General features: G+C 45.2%; 1 protein-coding gene across 3 annotated transcripts in view; it reads right to left on the bottom strand.

The window, feature by feature from the left end:
• Positions 1-2518: 2518 nt before the first annotated feature.
• Positions 2519-23167, bottom strand: part of LOC119376638 (cleavage and polyadenylation specificity factor subunit 1) — a 62819-nt gene continuing 42170 nt past the window's right edge. For 2 of the 3 annotated variants that reach the window (XM_037646403.2, XM_049411063.1), the window contains exons 28-35: positions 22784-23010; positions 21557-21709; positions 18804-18980; positions 12022-12088; positions 8730-8939; positions 3542-3671; positions 2739-2877; positions 2519-2667 (exon numbers count right to left, since the gene is read on the bottom strand). In XM_037646403.2, the coding sequence (XP_037502331.1) occupies positions 2620-2667; positions 2739-2877; positions 3542-3671; positions 8730-8939; positions 12022-12088; positions 18804-18980; positions 21557-21709; positions 22784-23010 (1151 nt within the window). In that variant the 3' untranslated portion in view covers positions 2519-2619. Of the gene's footprint in view, positions 2668-2738; positions 2878-3541; positions 3672-8729; positions 8940-12021; positions 12089-18803; positions 18981-21556; positions 21710-22783; positions 23011-23167 lie in introns of those variants that run through there. The other variant, XR_007414517.1, reaches the window with a different exon arrangement.

The following is a 23167-nucleotide window of genomic DNA, read 5'->3' as shown; positions in this document are numbered from 1 at the left end:
ACGGAATTGGCTTGCACAAGGTTGGGTAAATTGGAGTTCATTGGGAGAGGCCTTCATCTTGTAATGGTCTTAAAATAGGCCGATGATGATGGTGATGATGGCATTGGGTTTTACGAGCCATGCTCAAACAAGAACATTCTATCTTTCCACTCATCTCATTCTAAGCTTGTAAAGAGAGGCATCGCCAGCTCCTGCATTAAATAATCATTACTGAAGTTGTGCACACAAAATGCACAGCCAACCAAATGACATGAAAGCAGCCACATTTCCAGACACACTCCTTATAAGTGTAGCTGAGACCACATTGAAAAGGTTCAAGAAGCAAGCACTTCAGCCTACAGTGCCGGAATATTCGTTCAATCATAACAGGTGGCCCAAGCTGGCGGTGCTGCAGTATGTTCACTGTTCACTCAAGAGGGTGGCAGAAAAATTTGGTAAACAAGTGGTGTTTTCACACCAAGCAAACTGCTGTATTTATGTAGCAGAGTTAGGGGTAGAACCTGACAAAAAACCTCACTGCACAACCAGGCATGTTAGGCAGTTTGTAACATGCACCACTCACAAGTCAAGGGGTGTAACAATCCCCTTGACAGGTCTGTTGGGGGCGGGGGTGGGGAGGGGGTCTCAAGCCACAGTTTAGCAACACATGTTCTGCGCTCTGCCTAAAGAAAAGAGGCAAGAGGTCTTTGAGCCAGTGGAGACATGGCAGGGGCTAGATGCTGTTAGCATGTTTTCTGTGGCATTATGTGAAAAAAACTTTTCTCAAGCAGGCTTGTTCGAGCATGCATTTTCATGTTAAGTGTTTTATCATTTTCAAGTTAGTAAAGAGAGGACATCAGTCCTCTCATTACTTCTCAGACATTCAGAAAGATCAGTGTGTACGCATGCACACACGCACACACAGGCTATACCATACAACCCGAGAAAAAAATGCAGGAGAGAACTACAAAAGAGTCATTGTGATATTTATACCTAGTATAAGGTTTCGCAAGGATTCACTAAATGAACTGCACTTCAACCGATACTTATATATTTGGAAATTATTGCTGTCAACTTGTAGTAATCAAAATAATAAAAGCACCAGAAAAAATTGGGCAGCAATAATTGCACACGTCAAAGAGCCCCTCACCAGTCCCGACTGCAAATTTTCGTTTAACACTAAGTTTGTAAGGCACCATGTAGCGAACGAATGCCGAAGTTTCCAAATTGGTTCACGAGTGCAGGAGTTCAAGAAATTTAACAGTCTCCTTACCACGCCCAAGCTTCAATGTGCAAGCAGACACTCCTCCCTTTGCCTCAGCAAGCTTCAACAGGCGAGGTTTCTTCCCCGGACGTTGACTGTGTCTTGGCCAAGTTCGACCGTAACGGAGCTTGAGAGGCAGCTTTGCCGCAATACGGGGTGTGATGAGGTGAAGCATACTGAAAATCTAGGGACCACCTCACCCCAAGCTCAGCCGGGCACAGGCCACCACTTTGCGACTACTACAAACAAACACGTATCCCTCCCCTGCCCGCCTCCACCTCATATTCCCGGACGTGTACACTACCCCCAACTGCCGGTGCTGTGGCACTCACCCGGCGACGCTTTCGCATATGCTGTGGGAGTGCCCGGCACAGTACACACACACTAACACCACGACTCTTTTGTCGAGGCTGCGCGAGGCTCTGCGGAGCTCCGCTCTTGACGAACAAACCTGGGCGACCCAGCACGCCCGTGAGGCGGCGTTGAGGCAAGCCCTTGACGTCCCCTCATGGGAGGCCTAGGCCCGGCCACTTAAACCTGCTGGTTTCCCTTAATAAAGTTTATTCCTCCTCCCCCTCCTGTGATTTAAGGGGGCCAAAAGTATCTGAGTGAAACTTCTCCTCCTCGAATATTCGCACACCTCTACTCTGTACAGATGTTTAACAAAGAGAAGCTGAAACGTAGTGGGATTTGCCCGATTTCTGTGACACACACGCTTTATAGGAATTTTACGGCAGAGCTGTTATGGTCGAGGTTTGCCGTGCGTCGTAGATAGAAAATTATCGTAATGAACAGGCACGAGCTCAACCTCTGCCCAAGCATTCTGTACAGATGGTTAACAAGAGAAGCTGAAATGTGCCCACCAGCTCTGCTGTGTAGCGCAGCGTGCACTAAGCTTTGCGTGGCTTAGTGCAAGCTGTGCTAATTTTTTTTCCTTCTATGTGTATTTTAGCTGCACTGTGCTTTTTAAATTGCACCACTGACGGAAGTTGTGTGAAATGGTCAGTGATGATGCAGGCAGTGCATAATGTGTACGACATTTGTGCACGTAAATACGACTCACTCAAAGTGGAGCCTCTGGGAAGGAAGGCCGTGCAGCTGTCCGTAAGAAATTTCAGCTCTTTTTTTGCCATGCAGCCATTTCATACTTTGCAGAAATGACTGCCACAGTGTAATCTATGCATTGCATCTGTTCGTTTGCAATACCCAAATGCAGTAGTGATAATGATAAAAATGCAAGGTAAATCACTATTGACAAGAGATCACGCATAAAAATGCCAGGTAAAATCATGCAGTTTTAATCGTACATGTTGATGGTGAAATCTGAATGATGAATGACTATTTACAAGAGACCATGTACTAATACTCTACAGAGCTCAAAAATGTGCCGTGTACGTTTCAATTTCCAGGAGGTCATCAGTGATCTGAAAAACAAGAGAAAGCTCACGAGTGAAGCTCCAATATCAGCTCTACTTCTAAATATAGCCAAGCCTACCTGAGAGACAGTGGTTCCAATCTTCTTTGACAGCTCACTGCGCTCCATAAAAGACAAGTGCATGAACTTCCATATGAGTTCACCATCCAGAATATTTTTGTGAGGATTGCCAAGAAAACGCCTTTGAGAGTAGTACATCCTGAATGAAAAGAAGAATGCATGTCAAGCCAGGTATGTCAAACTTTAAAGGGACACTAAAGAGAAACAATGAATTGGTTTAGATTGATAAAGTGTGCTCGGAGAACTCTTGTGTAGTTTATTTTACCACCATAGGTTTATTATTAGAGGAGAAAACCAAGTTCAAAGTGTCATTTTTAAATTTCGCGCCGAACTTTGTAATTCGTGACGCAAGAGATTTCACAGAGCATTTAACGTATTTTGGCGCCACTGGTTCGACGAAATTTCCACAAACTCGTTGTGTCAAGTCTCTGGCCCCTTCAGAGGAAAATGTACATCGATTTGACCAATTAGGAACTACGTAGGCCCAAGCAGGCGCCGTCAAAAATATGTGACATCACGGCAAATGGTGCGGGAATTGCAAGGTGGCGTCGCCACCTGTATTTTCTTTTTGCGCGTTTTCTCGCTTATTAAGCGTCTCCTCGCAGCAAGCGTGGTGTTTTTGGTATCGTGGAAGTCTACTTTACTAATGCGAGAAAAATCGTGCTGCTCTTTAGTGTCCCTTTAACCTGTATGCTATTGCTGTGTAAGCTGATCCATATTTAGAGACTATATAGAAACGTGCATTCGAAACAAGTGCGCAGAAAGAAGTCTGTACATCGTGCACTCATTACAATCATGCCTACCTGTATGCCTTTGGGTTGAGGCCAGCATAATGGGGGATGTTTGTTACCAGCACATTTTGCAGCATTAGTAGTCTTCGGTAGGTCTTCTCTGGCACGGGCAAAACATAGGCAAGACTTCCATCAAGGGTTGCTGAAAGACAACCAATCCCATGTGGTTGTAACTACTCTGCTAGTGCTAATACCGTGGAATCAAGATTATGAAAAGTTGCACAATTAAAATTTGTAGTTAATTCAAACGGATCTCATATGTTTGGTCGGTTAAGTTTTTCAACACAATTTCAAAAATGATTTCAGTTAATGCAAGCTTTATGGCTTCTCTGGATAAAGCAACGTGGCCAAAAGAAGAAGGTGAGGAGGACCCAACAAAACACTGTGTAATGAAGAAGATGCATTCCTCTGCATGAGCACAGGAATGCATCTTCCTATATATATACCAGTCACTGGCAAAAAACTTTGGAAGTCTGGCAACTATGGGTAAGTGCAGTCCTGCTGGCGGAAAATGCTGCAGAGATGCAGGCCCTGCTTGACATCTGTGCGGGGGAGGGTATGGATCTTGGGCTGATCTTCAGTGCAAGGAAGTCTGCGGCCATGCGGTTCACACCACAGGAGGCAGTGCGGGACCCGACCCTCCTGCTGCAGGGCAAGGAAATTGAGTGGGTGGACAGTTACGAGTACCTCGGGGTAACGGTGACGGCAACGACGAACTATATATGCGGGCACGAAAAGGAGTTGCGTGCCAAGGCTTTAAAGCGCCAGGCCTTCCTGGGCTCACGAGCTCTGTGGGCCTTCAGCAGGTACGAGGTCACCAGGGAACTGTGGAAGGGTGTTGCGGTCCCTGCTCTGACTTTCGGTAACGCTGTGGTGTGCCCCTCGTCCGCGACTAGGCAGGCGCTCGAGGTTCGCCAAAGAAAAGCGGGTCACACAGCCTTGGGGGTGCACGCCTTCACTCCTAATGAGGCAGTACAGGGCGACCTTGGGTGGTCGTCTTTTGAGGCGAGGCAGGCAGTCGCCAAACTGTCTTATGAGAGGCGCCTCAGCAGCGTGCCAGATGGCCGTTGGGCCCGGCAGGTGTACAAGTACGTACACCTCCGGTCGGTACGGACGAAATGGGTTGCCCGAACCCGCTCGCTGTCGGAGCGATACAGGGTGGAGGCTATCCGGCTGACGGCCCCCCTCCGGCGCGACACAAGGAAAAAGGTGCGGGAATCGGTTAGCGCGGTGGAGACCGAGAGATGGAGGGAGTCGGGACGAGCGAAGAGGGCCCTGGCCTTGTATCAGGAGGGAAAGATGGATATTGCCAAGGAGGCTTTTATGATAACTCCAAGGGCAGCAGGCTACTGTGTGAGGTGTGAAGTGGTGTACAGTAATACCTCATTAACTCGAACTCGCATATCTCGAAAAATCGGCTAAGTCGAAATTTTCTGCGGTACCGAACGACTTCCCATAGGTGCAATGTATTTATTGCCCATAGGTGCAATGTATCTATTGCCCTTCATCTCGAAGTATTTCCGTTCCCGCTTTCGGTTATCTGGAAATCTCGAGTGAGAGTGGAACAAAAATTCCGTCGCCGAACCGTTTCACAAAATGCTAGTGGCAAAATGTCTACGTTTCACAAGGTTTGCGTGAGGCTGCCGCGCTTTCGACGAAGTGGACACTGTTCCCGAAAGTGAAGTCAGAACTTAGCGGCATAACGACTTTGTCAAGCAACCCTGTGTCACGTCATGTGATGCCATAGACGTGCACAGAGGCAGGCCCTGCAAAATAGCATGGGTCGTACGTCGTTTTGTTTACCGTCAGAGGTGCAATTTCAGCATTTTATTTACGCAAGACACGTCGCTTGGATTTTCTTGTCGGTTGTGCGATGTGGTGAGGATAACGCCGCCAAAAGTAAAGCAAGTCACTGATGCTGCAGAGAAAGGTAGCACTAATCAAAGAAGCGGATTCGAGGCCCGAAGTTCCGGACGTCAAAACGGCGCTGATTGTGTGGTTGCACCGTGCGAGAGGAGCCCCTTCCCGTCACAACATTGACAGAGAAGGCCGATTCTCTGAACTTAGTGGTGGGCTACACTGATCTCGCCTGCAACATCGACTGGTTTGACCATTTAAGTGAAACAACTTGGTGTCACGCACGGTGATCACGGCAGTGTCGACGCAGCTACTCAAGGGGTGACGACATCAGCCGAGACAAGAAACATGTTTCGCTTGATGCGAAATAAATTGAGTGCAGCGGTGCGGATAATCGCCACATGCGGTGTGTTAAGCAACTCGAGAAAGCTTTGCTAGGTGCAAGTGTTACTGCGAGGCAGTGCCGAAAATACAAAGGCAGCGCCGAAAAACACAGCTGGTTGATAGCTCTGGTATGTCATTATTTTTCTTTAAATTCTTTACAAAGAGCCAGTTAGGCCCTCCTGTTAAGAAACTGGTCAGTAGTGATAATGTTTTTAGATAGAACTGGACTTCTCAATAGAATTTGCGCAACTTTGCTTATCTCGAAAATCTGCTTAACTCGAAATTTTTTCTGGTTTTTACTACTTCGAGTTAACGAGGTATTACTGTACTTAGGACACGCTCGCTGTGCGCCAGGTACACTGCCGAGCTTGACACGACATGACCAGGATTTGGGGACATATGCACGTACCGCCATCTCTCGTCGGTGACTGCGGTGGCCTGCCGTAACTTAATGGGAAATAAGGGAAAAAAATCATATCTGACGAAAAAAACTAGTTATCAAAAACGACTCCCGGTTCTATACAGTAGAGACGTATTTGAACATTCTGTTAAAATTACAGTGTCGCACTACAAACCGCGTAACTTCCCAGAGTGTTTAAAATTTTACAATGGGGCCCCATGTATTTCTAATGGGCGGTGTTCAATTGTCCTGGGAAGCCACACGCTTTGTAGTGCAATACTGCAATTTTGCCAAAACGTTCCAGTAGGTCTCTACTGTGTAAAACCGCGAGTCGTTTTTGGTAGCTTGCTTTTTTCAAGAGATATGATTTTTTTGGCCCATTTCCCATTCAGTTATGGCAAGACGCCGTTGCTACCACCGAGAGATGGCGCCAAGCACAAATGTCCCCAAATCCTGGGAATGTGTGCCCCTTGTGCCAGGACGCAGAAGAGACAATCCGGCACATTGTGCAAGAGTGTACTGGCCTGCGACCTGCGATACATGATGCTCAGGTCTCTGGCACCTTGGGACAAAACACGATGGGCACGACAAACGACAACAGCGCTTTGGCAAGGGCTCTTGGTTTTCGCGGGTCCGGCGAGCCACCAAGCTGGGAAGCGCTGGAGGCTACGAAGCGGCGGCTCGAATGCTGGTGGAGAAAACAGGTCGAGCAAACGCGCGCGCCGCGGCGGTAGCGGTGGCTACGATGCGCCGAGGGCGCATTGGATTTGACCAACCTTTTTCTTTTCATTTTCTTCCCTTTCTCCTTCCATCTTTTAAAATTTTCTTCTCAACTTAACCTTCGCTTTGTCTTTTTCTTCCTTGCCCGATCCGGCATAGCCCGTTAATCTCCCGCTCCAAAGGGAAGAGGCAGCAGACATCATAAACATCATCATCACCGCCTCCATCGCCATCGCGATCTTTGGCGTCGCTTTGTTTATTACCAGCCTAGTGTCGTCTTGGGAATCTATTTGGGCTCCGAGCTGCCTTTTTTTTCTTGTTCTCGACTGGTGGCCGACGACAGTGCACCGTAGCGCTGAAGGAAACAGCGACAGAGTTCACGAAAACACAAAGAAATCTGGTCTGAAGTGTGTGAAAGATGTGTTGGGATGCTAGCGCACGTGAACGTGAGCGGGAGCCGTGAATCACAAACCATAATTGAAAGTTTATCTTTGCACGGGTGTTCTCGCTGCTCCATTCTCGCCAGATACACTTTCTCTGTTGCTTCCTGTGATGCTGGCAGCTCTGGTTACAGTGGCACATACGGCTATGATCAGCGGGCAGATCGAGTGCACCGCAGAAGCATTCGCTACTGGCGAGCGCTTAAGGATCACATCACGTCTTGCAGCGATCAGAAGACGAAGGTTTCAGAGTTGATCCGGGAGCCGTGCTGGTGTCATGATTGCTACCAGTGACCTCAAAGTGCACCTAAATTAAAGCTGTCAAGATGGTTGTTACGAGGATAATGCTTGAGCCCATCTTTTGGCTTTCTGCCATGTGGAAATTACGTGTAAATAAATGGCATTTTCACTATGCACCATTTGAAATTGTGTTTGTTTCACGGAGAAGGCACCTCCCGATACTTTGGCCATCACACGTACTTTGTTGTTGTTTTTCTTTCAATTTTCAGTAGCTAGAAGTCAGGAGGTGGGGGGTGACCTATATATTCCGGTTATTACGGTAGCTTCGCATGACAACTGAGGCACATCAACTTCTTCGGAGTTCACCGCTTGCTGATGGGCTACTCTCACCATTCCGTTGCCCGGTTTGTGACAGATATTTAGTCATATTGTAGCACTACATAAGCTCAAGTGGCTTGTTCGTATTCGACGTTTTGTGCACATCGCATGCACATCATAGCGATCTGCACAACGCAATTTAGTACACGCTTGTGTTCATATGGCTGTGCTACGTGGTGTGAAAGGTGGTGCTTTGTCCGGCACCAGCTCAACCAACGGAGAGTGGCATATTGAAGCAGTGCTACATGGGCTCACATGGCTCATATCACTGTGGGTCTGATGCACCTGGTGGTCCACAACGCGTCATGCACACAATAGCAATGAGCACTGCACTTGAGCACGTGCTCATCTGGTCGTGCGTATGTGGCACGGTATGGCTTTGTCCAGCACCAGTGTGACTGAGGTGGAGCAGTTAGGTCTATATTGCACACTTTGAAACTCTATAAACTGCTCAGTATGAAGTGACACCTGCCAATTACTGCCTGCTTAGAGTGAGCAGAGTGAGTGTGCGCCGGTGAAATTGACGTATGCATTGAAACTGCCATCCCTCGTGAGGCGTGTGTGATCTACACAAGCAGATGCACTCCCACGAGCGTTTCGAAGCGTATGTGTGGTTCCAGCTTTACAGGTTTGTCGTATGGTCTTATGCAAATTAGCATAAATGTAAGAACATGCAGGGATGCAAGGTGTTCTCATTTACTGCAGAGTACCTTCGCACGATATCGAGGAGAAATCAAGTTAGAATACACATTCCTAATATAACAGTGTAAGCACAGCTCACCCATCATGGTGATATGCCGGCCATCCACTATGCTTGCTGCGCGGCGATCATATTTGGCAATGTCTCCCATGCGGCATTTGATGCGAAACATGGACACAACAGGTGAGCCCACATGAAAGTCTCCTCTTCTCAGCAAACGTTGCCCACCACAGCTTTCCCGAGACTCAGGCTGGTACATGTACAGAAGCAGGTTGCGCTCGGCATCTGTCACTGCAAAGTTAACAACAGAGTGACCAGCATGCTCCAAAATACCTCACATACAGTTTGCTATACACAACACATCCACAGCATTTGGCCTAATTCTTCAGCTGCCTTACCATGATGCCATCAGAAGAATCAGAAGTGCAATAATGCTGTTCAGCTTGAGCACTCACTAGTAGACCTTTTTGTGTAATCCAGCAGAACCATAAATGTAATATAATAATAAAGATACAGAAGTATTTCACTACACAAAATTAACAAGTACAAACAAGGACGATAGAAAATCATGCACTTTCATGGGACATGAACGGAGCATTGCACGTTGAAACTGCTAAACAGTGTCAACTGCTCAAATAATCGAAGGCTTAAAGGGACACTAAAGGCAAATATTAAGTCGATGTTGGTTGCTGAAATAGCGTTCCAGAAAATTCATAGTGCTTGTTTCTTGACAAGGAAATGCTTATTTTGAATGAAAATAATGTTTTAGTGGTCCACACAGCGTTAGTGCACTTCAAATCGAGCGCCTGAAAAGGCCTCCTGACGTAGCCGTGGCCTTGCCCAACGTTGCCCGCCTTTATTACTCGGCAGCCGACGCTGTGGTTTCTGCTCTGAAGGGCACATTACACAACATCACATGAGCACGGCATTTTGTCAAAGTTTCACTTAGAGCGACTTTAATTAGTGTGCAAGGCACATGCAGCAGTACGCAATAACGAAACTACCACTGAGACAAGACCGGGCGAGCGGAGCGCAGCCCTGTGAAAACGGAACTTTCGCACAATCCACGCCGTTCGACAAAGTAATGTCAAGTTCTTTTTTCCAAGAATCAAACAGAAACGCACAAGCAGCATTTTATTACGTCTTGCAACGCTCAGAATGTTTTTTTTTTTTATCATGAGCAGCTTGAATACCAGTGATAATTTGTACTCTGGACTCTTGACGTCATAGGGCTCGTTCCAAAACATCCCATTGGTGGCGCATATAGCATCCTACATTTACCTTAATTTCTCGATTACTAGAACACTGTTATGGATAATATTGACGTTTTAGACGTTCTCCAACACTGACCTTTCACTCTGACATAAATTTCTATTTGCCTTTAGTGTTCCTTTAACATTGCCTAGATTATTACAGTGACGAGTGTGCTAAACACGGGACCTCTTTAACTATAGACAGTGTCATTCGCATGGTCAGCAAGGGGGGGGGTTACCCCTCCCCCACATTTTTACAATTTGTATGTACGCATGCACACACACACACACACAGAAAAATAGCCTCAGCAGAATTCATGGTGTATCAATGACTTCAGCATGATTCATGAAATCCAATACGATAAACATTAATTGCTTTGTCTAAACCCAAGACCAAAAGCTGTGAGCCAAAAAAATAAAGCTTCCTGAAAAACAGTCCTGAATATTGCTACACAACAGACTGCTAGTCAAGCTCATGCAGAATGTCAGCTATTGACTTTGTACGCTTGCACAGGTGATAGCTCCACATGACGAGAACCATTCCTCATATGTTATAGATATAGTGTCCAAACATGCCCATATAAAGGTAACCGACTGTGGGAAGAAAGTGAAGTCGTACTTGACACAAGTCAAACCCAATAAATAAAACAATGCACACTTCTGAACACGTTCCTGTGTTTCATCATCATCAAAGCAGTGTATACGTTGGAGTGTAAAGTTAGACAACACCAACAGAAGCTCTTCTGTCTTCACTGTTTTGTAGCCCTGCTAAGGGGCCATGATACCCAATTTCCTATCATATTGTTTTATGTGGGTTAATCCTAATGCGTTCACAAACAAATTGGCGAAAATGTAGTGCATTTGGTCGAGCACTCAATTTATAATTGAATACTTTTATAAACATGCGAGCGTCCCGAGAGTTGGGCAACACCGGCGCACTCGCGAGTCATGATGTAACAAGCTGCTTGCTGTGCCAGCGGCAGCATTCCGTCGAATGATTTTGCTCCGCTAAACTGCGCGCGCAATCGAGTTATTTTAGGTTTGTTTGGCTTCGCATTGAAACTGAACGATTTGCAGAGGCTGAAACTGATAGAAGATGACAACTCCGCTCCATGCATGCAACACCTGGCGTCATACATGCCATGGCAAAATGGCGGTCGCCGGCGGTGGGTGCGGTTTCTGGCTGGAGATTTCCAGGGCTTATTTTGCACTGAAATATTTTTTATGGTACATTTTTTCTATATGTATAGGCAAAATAGACTCCCTACTTCTATTTTTCGCTGAAAACCGTAAATTGTTGGGTGATTGTGTCATGGCCCCTTTAACAAAAATGCAAATTTTCCTTCGCTTGATTAGTGAACTGCTAGAAGCACATTTCACTGTTTATTGCTGTGGATTACTCTGAATAACATTCTGCTGTGTTTAACATGTCTACCAACCATCCCTTCCAGAAAGAATGACCCCGAAAGAATGAGTCAAAATTTTTTCCTGCATGAAATGTTAGGGCAGCCTGCATTCTGATAAGCTGTGTGGGTCCATATTTTAAATTCAACCACTGACTGCCGATTTAATAACAATATCTGGGGTTTAACGTCCCAAAACCACGATATGATCATGAAAGACGCCGTAGTGGAGGGCTCCAGAAATTTCAACCACCTGGGGTTCTTTAACGTGCACCTAAATCTAAGTACACGGGCCTCAAACATTTTCGCCTCCATCGAAAATGCAGCCGCCGCGGACTGACTGCTGATTTTATGGTAGCAAATTAATATCGGCCTTTCAGGCTGAGTTTTGGCAAACATCGCTGGTAAAGATAGGTGCTCAGCTGTCAATTGACACACACTGGAGCATGAAAAAATTCGATTTCTTGAAATGCTAAAAGCACATTAGATGCTCTATTCACTGCATTAGAATTCAAATGTTCCTTAGGGCATTATTTCTTAAATTTTCTTTTACATGTATATGTAAGGCAAGTAAAAACTGAAACCTAGCGTTAAATAATTAGAGGGCAAAAACAAAAATTCGCATCTTACATGTGCTGTTGCTTGCTTAGCATGCCATTGTGTTGCTGCAAATGATCACATCAAAGGCAGCTAAAAAATTTTGTACTTGTAACTTACCCAGGAAGCTCATCTGAGTGTTATCTATGAAGAATTCCACAGCATAAACTTCCAATGGCCTGACATCCTAGAAACATGCAAGAAATCAGGGTCTGTCAATGGATAACAAGCAGCTACGTAAGGCTCACCGCCAGCATGTTTGTACATGTGGATTTCTGGAGCAATATGCCATGAGATCAAACGTACAAGATAATGTGCTAGCTGTACATACACCAGCAACTAACACGAGCGCCTACCAAAAGCGTGCATGCAGTGTAAAGTATCAAAACTGTTCTGCACAATGCAGTCTAAACAACACATCGCAGTCAAGAATGCACCAATGACACTAGGTGGATGCAGTCAATGTCCTTTTTTTTTTGGACTCTCTAGGGACCGTGAAATCGGCCAAAAAAAATGAATACAAGCTTTTTTTACTTCACTCAAGTGGTCAGATCGCCACAGCTAGGTCTGAAATAGCTCTCAAGGCCTGCCAGTAGACTGATCAGGCATTTTGGTGTTCAGAAGGGCTTTCATAAATACGTTCAGTACCTGCCGGGAACCCCATTTAACTAGGTGCTAGCCGCCAATTGCTAAATTGAGCCTCGTGACGAGCGCCACGAAACAGCAAAGCACTGAAGAAAATTAGGGCTCTCTCACGCAGTTGCTCTACCAAAGAGCGTTTCGAAACGATGAGCTGAAACGCAAAGGCTGTGGCAGGAAAGCGGTTGACTCGTTCACCTTTACCCGATGCATGTGCATGCACTAATGATGTGCTAATGTATGAAAATCTCTGTAGCTTCACTGAAATGCAACATTTGCTGCTGTGTGGGGCCGATCGTTGCTAGCTGTGTGCATCACGTCGCCTGCCAAACTCACGCTGCCACTGTCGGGGCACTTGCTGTACCGTATGCACACGTTTGCCGTGAGTGCGTTCGTCGTGCCCACTCCTTTCCTGACTGCACACGGGCACAGCAATGGCGAGCTGCTTTCATTCCTGACAGCAACACGCCTGTGTGGCGCATTTAACAGTCTTGCACAAAGGGGCAGTGGTGAACGGTGTTGCAGTGTGTTAGGATTATCGCCTTTAAAATCGTGCAGTATACTTACAACTGTGCAAGGCCACATGCACTTTGTAGCAGTTAGCTGAAGATACTTATCACAATAGGGTTGTCAACGATCAAGTCTTACTGGTGTGTTTGCTGCCTGTTGGCATCACGCCTCCAAGCATTTAGTATGGTGCTTATCCATAAAGGCACTGCCGCACTCGTGCCATGACAGTGGCCCCTTCAGATTCTCAGTATGCTTCACCCCTTTAAAACCTTGGCACTGCGGCAAAGCTGACTTTTCGACTATGCTACGGCCATCAAAGGATTGACTCATGAAAGCACTGGTTCGAGGCTGCGATATGATGGGCGCGGTAGCACTGGTGGCTTCAATTAATGCCGTTTCGGATCGGAAATTTGAGAAGAGAGAAAAATTGCACATCAAACAGTATGACTGTCCGATATGTCAGATGTTCTTATACAATGACTCTATGGGGGTTGTCGCAATGCCAAGAAAGTGCCCGAGTTTTCAAGCATGTCTGAAAAATCGTGTGTCCCAGAAATTGGCAGTTCACTGTATCGGACAAGCATGAAACTTCCTTGATAATAAGAGAACTAGAAAAGCAAACTTTAGATATCGGTGTTAAAAAAAGAACAAAAGTGATTTTATTAAGCCGATTTTGCACCTCATATTCATATTTGCACCTTTCTGAGAGTCGGTAAAATTGGTTGGCAACTATATTTGAATCTTCTAACACCACCACTACCTACTCTACAGAACCAATATTCAAAGTTTACCGATATTTTGCGTGCCATATGGTGTCTAGGTCTATCTTTTAAAGGTTCTCAACATGCAGTAATTTATTAATGTTCAGGCTCTCACCCTTACTCCTGCTTTTTTTTTAAATCAGTGCATGATGCAAGTGCCATTTCATAGCTGCAGAGTCATCTTCAAAGACACTGCACTAAATCGATGACTTAAGGTCACTGACTCCCACTGAGAGAGGATATAGCTGGATACAACTTAAGTCCGGAGAGGCCCTGCCCAGACGACCGAAGCGCAGCAGCCGATAGCCTCCGCGACTGAATAAATAGTCCTGCTCATGCACTCGGCAATGTTCTCTGAAGGTGGGGTTGCTGGCTGTCCGGTTCGTGACATGTCTTAAGTGCACAACCATTGATGAAGGCTTGCGTGCATCTGCCTTTGAGAAGGAAATGCCGCAGACTTCTAAAGTTGTATCCAACTGTAAGTCTAGTGAACCAGTCAGTGATGCTGTTACAAAATTTCGCCACTGGCTGAAGTACTAGGCGATCACAAAAAGTGGGAACATTGCTCTTGCTTGTAACCATTAGCATCACACTTGCCTCTCTCGTCGCCACATTTTGGTGACCCAAACAAGATCCAGACCACATGCGAGGTGAGATATAGATGATTTTACATAAGACATTTGGGCGCCAACACGGGCTTGTTAAATGAATGTTTTCTTATTTTTGTATATAATGACGTGAACTGATAAGGTCATGAACAGTTTTCGTGCGCATACGTCCACCGTAGCACTGTTTGTTTTCTTGTTAAGGGGGGAGGTGGCATTGAAAAAAAACTTTTTTGTTTGTTGACCTAGAGCAATGAAATTTGGCATGCATACTAATAAGTGTCTTGTATAGGGAAATATGCAGTTTCATCATGATACCTTGAGTAGTTCTCAAGTTACATCATGCTACATGGTCCAATTATATGGTCTGCTTGTGGAAAGCCTAGCGCTGTAACAAAACATGCCAGGAAGCTGCAAATGGTGTTGATCTTTACTCAAAAGAAGACTACAGGGTATGACACTCTCAGAATTGTTTAGTAAATTCTCTTTTTTTTTTAGAGATCATCATGGCTGCTGACACACATTGTCAGAAACAGTGTCATGGACAAATCATCATCTAGAAAAATAACTGGGCCATAAACAAGAAATTGAAGAATGTCATACCCACAAGCAGTGTTTAGGGATTCAGGAAAAAGAAACAGAATCAAAATCGGTCCAGTCATTCCCGTGCTACTCTTTCCACGAGCAATGCACAATGTCCAAAACACACTTGTGAGAAAAAGCCTATCAAAGTTTTCGAAGTTGTTTACATTTGTTAGAAGGCACCAGCACTGTAGTCCTTGGTGTTCTTGTGTAGAGGCAACCTTTTGCGTCTCTGCCCTTTCACTTCATGCATGTGCGATGACTTCCTTGCTCGCTGAGCGTCTTTTTAGCAGCCCTGTGGAGGGTAAGGGCCCCAGGTTGCACACCCATTGCAGCACAAATCTTGATGTAAGCTTGAAAGTTGCCTGCATTGTACCTCGCAACTGCCTCATGGACTGCTACTTCCACAGTTAAGTGGGAGGCATGCTGCTGCTTAGAAATTAGTGACCAAATCACCGAGTGAAGGTTTTCAGCGGCATTTTGTGTCTTGTTGCCACTGCAACGAGCCTGCAGTTGAGGGTCAGACAGGCGTTGGTACACTGGCCACAACGCTTCAACAACTTTGTTGGGCAGGTTATACGCGTGTGGAAGTTGTGGCTTCCCCTCTGCCTCTGCTGCACGGTGCCTGCACCAGCTGCGGGCACCGGAAGGACAGAGCTCTTGATGAGGTTCTGCATCTGTCGATGAAACATTATGAAAGGTGGCCATCACTGCTTTCTTCATATATCTTCGACGTCCGTGTTGCTTCGCAGTGCTAGGCCATAATAGCTGGTGAGCCTTTTGATCAAGTCCTGCGTCAGGCCAATGTTGTCACGGAGAGCCATGCCATAACAACTAGTCAGTCTTTTAATCAGGTCTTCAGTCAGGCTGCCCCATCCTCCTACTCTATCCTTCTTGCTTCTTGACACGTGTTGGAGAGCTGTACCCATCCTCTCTTTGACATGATTTATACAGTCTTCTTTAGCCAGTGGAATAAATCTGTATGTTCTTTCTTCAGAGTGAGGGAAGTATCACTGTCTTCATCACAAACAATACATGCGTACCGGAGGTCATTCTTTCCAGTGACCTTCTGAATAAAATTAAGGTGGGGGACGTGGCATTTTCCTTCGTAGGTTTTGATGATAATTGGCACAGTTATTGCAAACATTTCTGGGATCAAATATCTGAGCAGTTTATTCAATAACGCGAGTTGGTCAGATATAAATTCAACTCCCTGCTTCACACACGCCACGCTCATTTGCAAACCCCGCCTGTGATGCGTTTCATCATCCACTCGGTCGCGGAAACGGTAATTTGCGAGGCATTCGTTATTTTCGAAGATTCATCAGAGCTAGCGGCGATACCAAGCACGAATCCAAACGTGCCTAAATTGCGTCACCAGCGCTTTCTTTCAAGCCGATGTACTCGGCCGCGGGGTCCGGGAAGTCGGCGCACGATATGCTGGCTGGCGGCATTCGGTGACAATGCACAATGCTCCTAGCCGCGGCGACGAAACATCGGCGCACATAACGTGCATGGTCTCGCATTTTGCGGCGCCGACGCGCGAAATTGCTAGCCGCTGTTCCGAGCGGTCAATGCGCGACGAGCTTGGCCGGGAGGTCCGCTGCCGATTCGTAAAATGTCCATCCGCACTTTCGAGGAGCCAGCGGACGATGCGATTTGCTGCTTGTGACGAAGCACAGTGCGGCTTGTCCGCTAGCGCGATGTCCTTGCCCGCAAAGTTCGGATTCGTCTCGTAAACCAGCGCCGTGAGCGGAGTTAGGCCTAGCCACGACTCCGAGCAGTAAGCTCGGTCGCGGTGTGCGTGGCCGCGATGCCCGATGTTTCAAAGCAAGTCATGTTCGATCGCGAGTACAAAGAGTAGTAGCGCGAAGTTATTCGTCTCGGAGTAAGAAGTGCTGACAAGCTGAACTTCTACCCGAGACGCGCATCTGCGATGTTCGCGACGAGCGCGGCACGCTATCGTCTATCGTACAATGATGACTGCGCTTCCGCTTGCAGCTGTCAAACTACAGGGTAATCATATTCTAAATTATCGTCGACCCGTGCACACAGGACGAGTGAACGCGTCACTAAGTAGCGCGATTTTCGACAGTCGTAACATCAGGTAACATCCCGACGCGTAAGCAGCAGACGGCTGTCCTCTCGGAGCGAGCATCGGACCAATGACGAGGCGTGCTGGAGCAACATGGCGGACGCGGCCAATCGGAGGCCTCGAAACGACCTTCAGAGATTTGCTTTTTGTGCGCTTGTTTTCAAAGGGAGGAGCCAGCTGAGGCGGGGAATTTGAAAACGAAGAAATGCTCTTTACGGCGAGCTCAAAATGGCGGCGCCCGGTTGTGCCGTTGCGGAGCAAGACTTTTTTGAAAACCACCGTTTTTTTTGCGATCTCCACAATAATTTTCGCCAACTCAGCACGTGCAACAAATTTTTTAAAGCACTTCTAGGTGGTTTTCAGTGAAGATATTTTGGAATCAGATAGAAAAAGGGCTACAGAAACTGAAAATGTGATTTTCAAAAAATCGATTTTTTTTGCCATTTTGCGCGATACGAAAGCCGCGTCCCCCCTTAAATATAAAAAGGGAAAGGTTAGCAGCCCAACATGGCAGTGCCAGAGGTATATCTGAACGTGGTGTTCTCAGGGGGACCCGAGAACACCACTGGGGCATCATGTTTAATGGTTATATTTTTTAGCTTATATGCTATCGTGTGAATACTACAGGGATAACTACTATCACCATTTTTGTTTTCCAGTTTCTAATTTCACTTTTTGCAGAGATATCACGAAGCATCTTCTCGGCAATAGATAGAAATAGTGAATCAAGAAGGCCGCTTGCTTTCAACCTTTCCACCTGTACATGCAAGCTCTTTGATATCAAGTAACCCCAAAATTTCTTTATTGAAACAAACAAGTCTGCGGAACTCATTGGCGCTTTTTTGCCTTTCGTTGTATAAGCTCAGCACGTTTGGCAAGAATTCAAGTGAATTGAAATGTCATGAAATTTTAGTTTTCTTTTTGAGCTCAATCATAAATTATAGTCCGTTGAATACTTAATAAAAGGTATCCAATAAACAATAGCTTGTGAACTGCTCTTTCCCTCTTAAAAGAAGAGCAAATACTAGTACACATATCGAAAACATGCTATGGCACCTATGTCTTCCATTTTTTGTCTGAGCACACTGTACCCTTTAGCCACAAGCAAGTTGCACAGCACTGGAGTGACACATGAGTTGATGGTTATTCCCTCTTGTTGTCCATACAGTTCTTATATATTACAAACATAGCAATTGCTGATATGTCTGTAACAATTCCACAAGCTCTTGCACTCCAGTAAGACATTGGTTCATAAACTTTCTGTTTCCAAATATATTGATACTTGTTTATACCAGTTTTATTGCTTCAGAAATATAAGTGCATTTGGTATTCTCTACAGGTTCTATCAACCATCTCATATTTGCAAACTGGTGTCTCATACCGTGCCTCTTCCTGGAGCCTGCTTGCTCTGTCACTACCCTGCTCTCCATGTAGGGTTGTAGCCTTTTCTGCAGTACTTTAAGAATTAGTACCAATATGAGATATTGAGGCAATGGTTCTACAGTTTGAGCATTCTTTCAAGTCACCTTTTTTTATGCAGTGGGATAGAGAGATATTCTCCTGTCTACTGGCCATTCTGCTTAAAAAGGTAGAGCACATCATCGGATGTGTGCATTGTTAAGTTAATTACAAAAGGTTAGTCAAGTCTGTAGTCCTCAAAGCCCTAGTTCATGCACTGAATAACGAAAGAGAGAAGAATGGAAGGCTTACTCTGCTGACAAGGGAAAGTGTTCTTGATGCTTCTTGGTACCTCAGTAGAGAAACAGACTTGAAGACATCCCCTACGAGTATCAAGTTCTTCACTGTCACCACAGAATGGATGTAGATTTGTGTGTCAATGAATGCCACACCAACCAGTTCATTGTCTTTAAGCTGCCAGATGTATATCTGAAAGAAGTGATGTGCCCAGCACCAGCAAAATAATTATAACGTTCAAATACAGGTGCATTTACGAGTGCCTAAATATTATGCCCAACAAGAAAAGCAAAACGAGAAGCAGTAAAACATAAGCGAGTGTATCAGTAAAAGCCAATTTTTACAGGTTACACAAGTCGCTGCACATTAGATTACAGAATAAGGACGACAACACTTGGATCTAAGGAGTCTGACCATAATTACGCGGTGCACTGAGCTAGTTACTTCATTATATGCACATGTAAGTTTACAGAATTAAAATGAGGCTGATTGGTATTCATGCATGAAAATCTGGCAGTAAATTTCCAGCCGAAAAAGAATTCAGAATCTGGGAAGTATACTTGATGTTACAGGTAGTTATTGCCAGACTACGAGTGCTTTCTCTCTAGCATTCGTGCTCAGCAGGGTTACCTACACTCCACCATACATTCGCCTAACACTGTCAGAGAAGGCCAGAGTCGAAACTTTACTTCGAAAGGTATACAAAGTGGCCACAGGACTCCCGATGCACAAATCAATGGCGAAACTATTCACCCTAGGTTTACACAATAACCTTGACGAGATGACAAAAGCACACCTTACGGCTCAATACGAAAGGCTCTCAAAGACACCAGCGGGCCATTTCACTCTAGCAGAAATAGGGATCAGATACGCACCAACAATGAACCCCAAAGAAAAACGTGCCAAATTACTGAAAAATGTTTTAGCTCACTTTGTAGAGCATTTTTTTCTGAATAAAACGGCACCATTCTTTCAATTCAATGGGGTTTCTTAATTTCACTAATCGCGTAAGAAAAGATGACTCGAAGGTGGCTTCACCGCATGGCATTACAATGAAAAAGGGCGATAAAATGAAAGCCGAGACATAAATGGCCCAACACGGACACGTGTGGACATCTAGCGTCAAGAAACACATTTATGACGAGTACAGTCTTCATTTGTTCCCTGTGGAACCAATTTTTGTTGACGACGAGTATAGTCGCCATCGGTCATTTTGTTAGAAAATCTCATGATGACCATACTCTCAACGTTCACAAAAGGATCAAGATCATGCCCATACCTCGCAATATGCACCCTGTCCACCATGCAAACAGAAGAGCAGATAGGGCCAAAACCCTCTACATGCGGTTTCAATTAAATAAGGCCGTAATGTACATGGATGCGGCGGAAATACCAAACTGACCGTCCTTCCCATAGATCGTAGTCAATCGCGAAGGATGACTCATGTAGGGAGGACCAATAAAAAACCACTATTTCAGAAGTGGTGGAAGAAGCGGCCATAGCCTGCCTTGGCTATGACCGCCTCTTCTGCCACTAGTACCACAATTATAAGCGACTACAAATCTGCCATCGGAAATTTTGCCCGGTGTCGAATATCCTCTATGGCTAATTCCATCCTCAATCGCAATTGTAACCACTGCAGCATACAAATCATCTGGGCTCCAGCCCACGCGTCGCTTCCCGGTAACGAGGACACCCACAACCAGGCTACAGCATTCATTCTCTGAGCCGAAGGCGATTCACCAACCTGAAATGAGGGTACCGGAGCCAAGAACCCGGGGCTGTCAGCGCGTGACCGTATGATAACATTTCAGGAGATAACACAACACTACAGTCTAGCCAGATTAGTCTATCCCCCAGTGCACAAAACTCAAGAGACAGGAAATCATTTGGAGGCAACTACAAACGAATACCTTCCAAACCCCCTTTATTCTATTGCGCATTAACCCCTCAGTTTACTCCAGCTGCTGTAAACTTAGCCAAAGAGAGGAGACAAATCTCTACTACATCTTCTGGGGCTGCCCTCAAACGCAGCAACTTAACAGTCCCCAGGTGGTGCATATCACTACCCCTCAGCAGTGGGAGACCACGTTGCTCAGCTCTGACCCAGAAACACAAGTCTGGGTCACGGAACGGGCAGAGGTAACCGCCAAGGCCCAAGGTCTCCTAGCCGTCTGACCAACAGTGGACGCTTGCATGCTGAACGTCAGCTCCATGTATATGGTGCTAAATAAATGTTTCTCCTGCTCCTCCTTGAGCATTTTCTCTTCTTTTTTTCTTTGAACTTGTAGGCCGCTACTTCTGGTTCAGATCAGCACAACACTGGAATGTTGTGGCAGCCTGCAATAGCTGCATGCAGTTCCCTGCTGCAGGCAGTATAATAATATTAGGCTCATATGCTCACAGGAGCCTTGACTAAACGTTTTCTGACTACACATAAAAGGTGTTGCAGGGACCCGCAACCAATGTGATGACAGCTCTTCTCACAGGCAAAGCATAGCTACTATATATATAGAATGTTCAGAAGCTGCAGTAGTTATTGCTTTGATAATTTGCAATAATGCTGCTACATGGTGACACTCTCAGGTTTCAAAATTAAGAAAAGAAAACATTTCAATGAAATTGTCTACAAGAGGCCAACACCGAGGAGGGGGGAAAAGGTGAGGGGAGGACTGTTAACTCACCTAACCTTATTGTATAGTCTAATATCACATTACGTGATGCTACTCTAGTGAAATATGATAGCAGTCTTCAATGAATGCCTTCACCTTCTGACCAATGGCACTCAGCAGGAAGCCCACTACTTGTGACAAAGCAGTCACAGGACCTTTCTGCTCCTTGCTGTAGACAATCTTGATCTTATTTTTTGTCAGCGGCTGACCTGGCTCTGGAACAACATCAATAATGTCCAGAATGATAATCTGGAAAATAGAAAAAGTGGGGAAGTGTTAACTCTAGGCTTGTGTGAATATTTGAGCACTTCGAATATTCGAACTAATACTATTACAGTATTCGAATTTAAATTCTCGGAAATTTCGAAGCATTCGAAATGAACGAATAGGTGCATATATTAGTACGCATGTAACCCCCCCCCCCCGTAAAGGTGGTTTCACTGCAGTGGAGGGGTGCTATACCGTGAAGACACCTATCCAGGGGGAAATCTGCACTACCACGAAGCTTTTTTTTTTCTTCATGGTTAAATGAACATATTACCCTCACATCGATTCATCATTTTTTAAGTTTAAAAGCTTGTTATACTGGCCTATAGGCTCTGAGTATAGTAAATTTTATAACGCAATATTATTTGCAGGTTATCACTTGCATTCTATAAAAAGTCAAATCCTGCTACTATTCAAAGTTGCTTCCACTTCCTTTGAACCAAAAAGAATGACATTTCTGCATGCCCTGTTTCAAATTATCAAAATATTGCGCAGGTTAGTTTGGTCATGACAAACATGATCATTTTTCTTTATAATATGCGATTTATACTATTCGAATTCGATTTGAAATTATTTGACCAAATCACTATTCACCTCAAACCTAAAATGTACTATTCGCACAAGCATAGTTAACTCCTTAAGAGGAAGTTCAAAATATTGTGTCACACAATGTCGCAAACTGTGGAAATTTTCTATTATTGAAAAAACAAGATCATACTCAACTGTAACCAACACCATCACAAACCAGTGTCCATGACTGACTACAGGCACTTGAAATTAGCAATATGCACCAACAGTAGCGTCAAGACTAACTTATTTACCTTCTGACACGACACCCATTCTGCAATTCATCGCATATTGCCTTGAATACTTTTACAATGGTTTTTATTAGACCCGTCAGAACAGTGCGCCTAACCTGGTAACGAAATAGTTACACAAATTATCTGTTTCCTTTAATAGTACAAAGAAGCTTTTTGTTTCAAGAGAAACTAGTAACAGGGCGAAGCAAGTGGATCAGGAGAATTACGAAAAGTATGGTGAAAACATGGTGCAGACCCTTCCACGGCTGGTGACATCCTCCCCGTAGCAGTAGTTGGTGCCTAAGGCCAAGTAACCTTTCATGCCTGTGGTTGTCCCCTCTGAGGAGAGCATGACATTTTTGAGGCATGTCAAGTGCTCCCACTCATCCAGATCCACACGGGTATTAGGGATTGTCTCCCAGCTAACGGGTGACAGCAGCTGCAGCGAAAACTTGTCCATTGTTGGAAATATGTACCGGGAATCTACAAAGGCAGTAATTTTCCAAGATTAAGCAAAAAGATCACTGTCCCATAAGAAGGAAATAAAAAAAAAGAAAATAAAAAGACTTGAAACATGATTTTAATAATATGCTGGGTGATTCCACGTAAGATCGAACAAACGATGGCTGGTCGACCTCTC

The sequence above is a fragment of the Rhipicephalus sanguineus genome, chromosome 1 (genome assembly GCF_013339695.2).
Source record: "Rhipicephalus sanguineus isolate Rsan-2018 chromosome 1, BIME_Rsan_1.4, whole genome shotgun sequence".
In the NCBI taxonomy this organism is placed as follows: Eukaryota; Metazoa; Arthropoda; class Arachnida; order Ixodida; family Ixodidae; genus Rhipicephalus; species Rhipicephalus sanguineus.
Note: the sequence above shows the minus strand (reverse complement) of the source record. Positions and strands in the feature narration are given on the sequence as shown.